At 41.1% G+C, this 4252-nt stretch overlaps 1 protein-coding gene across 1 annotated transcript; it reads left to right on the top strand.

The window, feature by feature from the left end:
• The first annotated feature begins 2976 nt into the window (after positions 1–2976).
• Positions 2977–3993, top strand: LOC113074562 (trace amine-associated receptor 4-like). The gene has a single exon (XM_026247420.1). The coding sequence runs from the start codon at positions 2977–2979 to the stop codon at positions 3991–3993; it is 1017 nt and encodes a 338-aa protein (XP_026103205.1).
• Positions 3994–4252: the final 259 nt, after the last annotated feature.

Consider the following 4252-nt stretch of genomic DNA (forward strand, 5'->3'; position numbering starts at 1 on the left):
GTGACAGTGTGCAGTCATGGGTCAGCAGAGTGAAGAGGAGGGGGCTCAGCACACATCCTTGGGGGGCCCCAGTATTCAGTGTGATGGTGCTGGATGTGTTGCTGCCGACCCATACTGCCTGAGGTTTTCCAATCAGAAAGTCCAACAGCCAGTTGCACAGCAAAGTGTTGAGCCCCAGCTGGATCATTTGAGCATTGTTGAATGCTGAACTGAAGTCTATGATCTGCATTCTGACGTACAAGTCCTTTTTGTCCAGATGTGTGAGTGCTGAGTGGACGGCAGTGGCGATGGCATCATCGGTCGACCGGTTGGACCGATAAGCAAACTGGAAGGGGTCCAGGGAGGGGGGAAACTAGCCGTTCAAAGCACTTCATGAGGATGGGAGTAAGTGCAAAAGAACAGTAAACATTGAAGCAGGATGGAGATGGCTTCTTCGGGACTGGAATGATGGTGGTATTTTTAAAACATGGGAACAACAGCCTGACTAAGTGAAATGTTGAAATTGTCTGTGAAGACATCAGTGAGTTCTGCTGCACACTCTCTCAGTAAAGCCCAGTGGATGTTGTCAGGACCCGGAGCTTTGCGTGCATTGATCCTGCTGAAGGATCTCCTCATGCTGTCAAGTCAAGTCAAGTCAAGTCAAGTCACCTTTATTTATATAGCACTTTAAACAAAATACATTATGTCAAAGCAACTGAACAACATTGATTAGCAAAACAGTGTGTCAAAAATGCAAAATGACAGTTAAAGGCAGTTCATCATTGAATTCAGTGATGTCATCTCTGTTCAGTTTAAATAGTGTCTGTGCATTTATTTGCAATCAAGTCAACGATATCGCTGTAGATGAAGTGACCCCAACTAAGCAAGCCAGAGGCGACAGCGGCAAGGAACCAAAACTCCATTGGTAACAGAATGGAGAAAAAAAACTTGGGAGAAACCAGGCTCAGTTGGGGGGCCAGTTCTCCTCTGACCAGATGAAACTAGTTCAATTCCAGGCTGCAGCAAAGTCAGATTGTGCAGAAGAATCATCTGTTTCCTGTGGTCTTGTCCTGGTGGTCATCTGAGACAAGGTCTTTACAGGGGATCTGTATCTGGGGCTCTAGTTGTCCTGGTCTCTGCTGTCTTTCAGGGATGTAGAGTTCCTTTCTAGGTACTGATCCACCATCTGGTCTGGATATGTACTGGATCCGGGTGACTGCAGTGACCCTCGGATCTGGATACAGACTGGATCTAGTGGCTACGGTGACCTCGGAATAAGAGAGAAACAGACTAATATTAGCGTAGATGCCATTCTTCTAAGGGTCTGTCTGAGGTCAGCGTCATCATCTGGTCGCCGGGAGGAGTGCTATGATAGTTTTATAGAAATAGTTTACGGTCCTTTGTACAGTAACAACTTCAGACAGATTACAGTGTAATAGCTGGAACAATGTGCAGTCTGTGAAAAATATGAGTAGTGCAATGTGACCAGTGCAGTAAATGAGCAGGTGCAGGTTAGATTGGTGGTGTGGGGTTCAGAAGTGTCACAGCTTTGGGGAAGAAGCTCTTCCTGAGTCTACTAGTGCTAGAGCATAGGCTCCTGTAACGCCTGCCAGATAAAAGGATGGTGAAAAGTTCATGGTTAGGGTGAGAGGCATCCTTGATGATGTTTCTTGTCCTGCCCAGGCAGCGCTTGAGTTAACTGTTCTCAATTAAAGTTAACTGCGTGCCCGTGATCCATTGAGCAGTTTTCACCACAAGCTGGAGTGCTATGCGTCAGATGCAGAGCAATTACTGTACCATACTGAGATGCAATATGTGAGTATGTTCTCAATATTACAATGGTAGAATTCCACAAGGATCCTGGGACTCAGGTGAACTTTCTTAAGGCTCTGTAAGAAGTAAAGGCGCTGATGTGCCTTTGTGACCAGGGTGGAGGTGTTAAGGGACCAGGTGAGGTCATCAGATATGTGGATGCCAAGGAACTTGAAACTCGACACATGCTCCACTACAGCTACGTTGATGTAGATGGGTGTGTGTGCATGACTCCTAGACCGCCTGAAGTCCATAATGATCTCCTTTGTATTAGTCCCCCATTATAAAAGAATATTACTGAATTCAGTCTAGCGGGAGTGTAAGCACTCTAAAAAAAAAGCTATAAGCTATAAGTGAGTTCACCAAAACTGCACTGACCAAAAATTGTGTGTATCAGCGATGTTAATATTTAGTAAAATCGTCTTAAATTATAGAAATATTAACTCTGTCTTCATTTGTATGTTAATCTATAAGATTTTGGGCTGATCAATAGTAAGATTTTGTCAAAAGTCCCCCACCATGGCCCTGCCCTGCAACATCAAGCCCCGCCCCCCAGCAGCCCCTAGATAAAGTATGTTTCTGCATCTATTGTTCAAAATTAACCTAATAACCTAAATATAGATCAAAATTTTATCGTTTATTTATTGCTCATGAATTTCCCTTTTTAGGTCAATTATTTATTAGGTTTTATTACACTTAATTAAGCAACTCTGTTTAATTTTGGACTGGGAAAGGATTTTTAGTTCTGGAAGTTCTAGTGTTATGAGAGGCCATGTTAGCATTTTATGTCACACTCATAAAAATAATAATAATAATAATAAAGGGACATGTTTGATCATTTTTCAGTAAGTACACATTTAGTTTTTAGTTAATCTCCATTTCAAGACAGAAGTGGGTTCATTTTTTCCCCATTTTATCTCCTGAGGTCATGTAGTATTTGTAACTATGGACAACAGTGACTGGTGTGGGGAGGGCTACTTCATATCTGAGAGTATATATGAACAAGTCTGAGCTGCTTCTCCATTTAGGGAGTTAGAAGGGCATGTATATGTTCATTTGACTTTGGTTATTGGTTTTTACCTAACTATAATTTGTAAAATTATTCTGTTTATACTTTGGTTTATAATTGTCTGCCATCATACATTATACGTTATTAAGAAAATCTCAGCATCTGGAGCAGACGTGATGACTTCAAATGAAACACAAACTGAGAACATCCTTCTCTGCTATCCACTCCGACCGGACTCCTGTCCAAAACTGCATTGTCTTACTGTTGTTAAAGTGGCAATGTATGTGTTAATGCTGCTGATGATCCTCACAACAGTTTTTGGGAACCTGCTGATCATCATCTCAATCTCTCACTTCAAACAGCTTCAGTCTCCAACTCATCTGATCGTTCGCTCTCTGGCTGCCAGTGACTGTCTGCTGGGCTCTTTGGTCATGCCGTACAGCATGGTGCGATCTGTTGAAGGCTGCTGGTATCTGGGAGATTTTGTGTGTAAAGTTCATTCTAGTTTAGACATGAGCTTCTGTATCTCCTCATTACTACATCTCAGTTTAATATCTGTTGACAGGTACTGGGCCATTTGTGACCCTCTGAGGTATAAAATGAGGGTCACAAACAACACTGTGACTGTTTTTACAACCTTCATATGGCTGTTTTCATTTCTCTACAGTTTTTATGTTGTGTTTTCAGGTGTAAACACAATTGGTTTGGAGTTGTTTATTATGCAAGTTTATTGTGTGGGAAGTTGTGTTCTGTTTTTTAACAAGCAATGGGGTCTTATATGCCCAATTCTCACCTTTTTTCTTCCTGGGACAATCATGAGCTCTTTGTATTTAAAAATCTTCCATGTTGCACGAAAACATGCAAAGGTTATGTCAGAAAGAGTGACTGGAGGAATGAAGAGCCAAAGCTCTGCTCACAGAGAGAGAAAAGCAGCTAAAACTCTGGCCATTGTCATGTGTGTTTTTTTGTTCTGCTGGCTGCCGTATTTTACTGTTACTGTTCTTGACCCTTTTTTCAATTTTTTCACCCCAGCTGTGGTTTTTGATGCTCTAATTTGGTTTGCATATTTAAACTCCACTTGTAACCCGTTGATCTATGGTTTTTTCTACCCTTGTTTTCAGAGTGCATTTAAGATTCTCATTTCCACTTACATCTGTGGCAACAGGGATTCAAATGCTACAACATTTAAATGAACATGGCCAAATGAATAACCCCAAAATTATCATATAACTTTTTTCTGTAATTATTTTCTATGGCAATGCATTAATTTATTGATTTATCTATTTTTATTGGGTACAACAGGGTTGAAGACATACCTGAACCCGGGGAATCCTAACATATGAAATTATTGTCAGAAAAAATATTTTTATCTTATTTTTGCCACTTTTTCGGTGCACCCAGAGCTCCAGATAAATCATTAATCAAGTGACATTTATAGATTGTGATTAATAT

The sequence above is a fragment of the Carassius auratus genome, unplaced genomic scaffold, assembly GCF_003368295.1.
Source record: "Carassius auratus strain Wakin unplaced genomic scaffold, ASM336829v1 scaf_tig00015130, whole genome shotgun sequence".
NCBI classification, from domain to species: domain Eukaryota; kingdom Metazoa; phylum Chordata; class Actinopteri; order Cypriniformes; family Cyprinidae; genus Carassius; species Carassius auratus.

Excerpts from the sequence above, each read along its gene's own strand:
- LOC113074562 (XM_026247420.1), top strand. The coding sequence starts at position 2,977 with ATGACTTCAAATGAAACACAAACTGAGAACATCCTTCTCTGCTATCCA.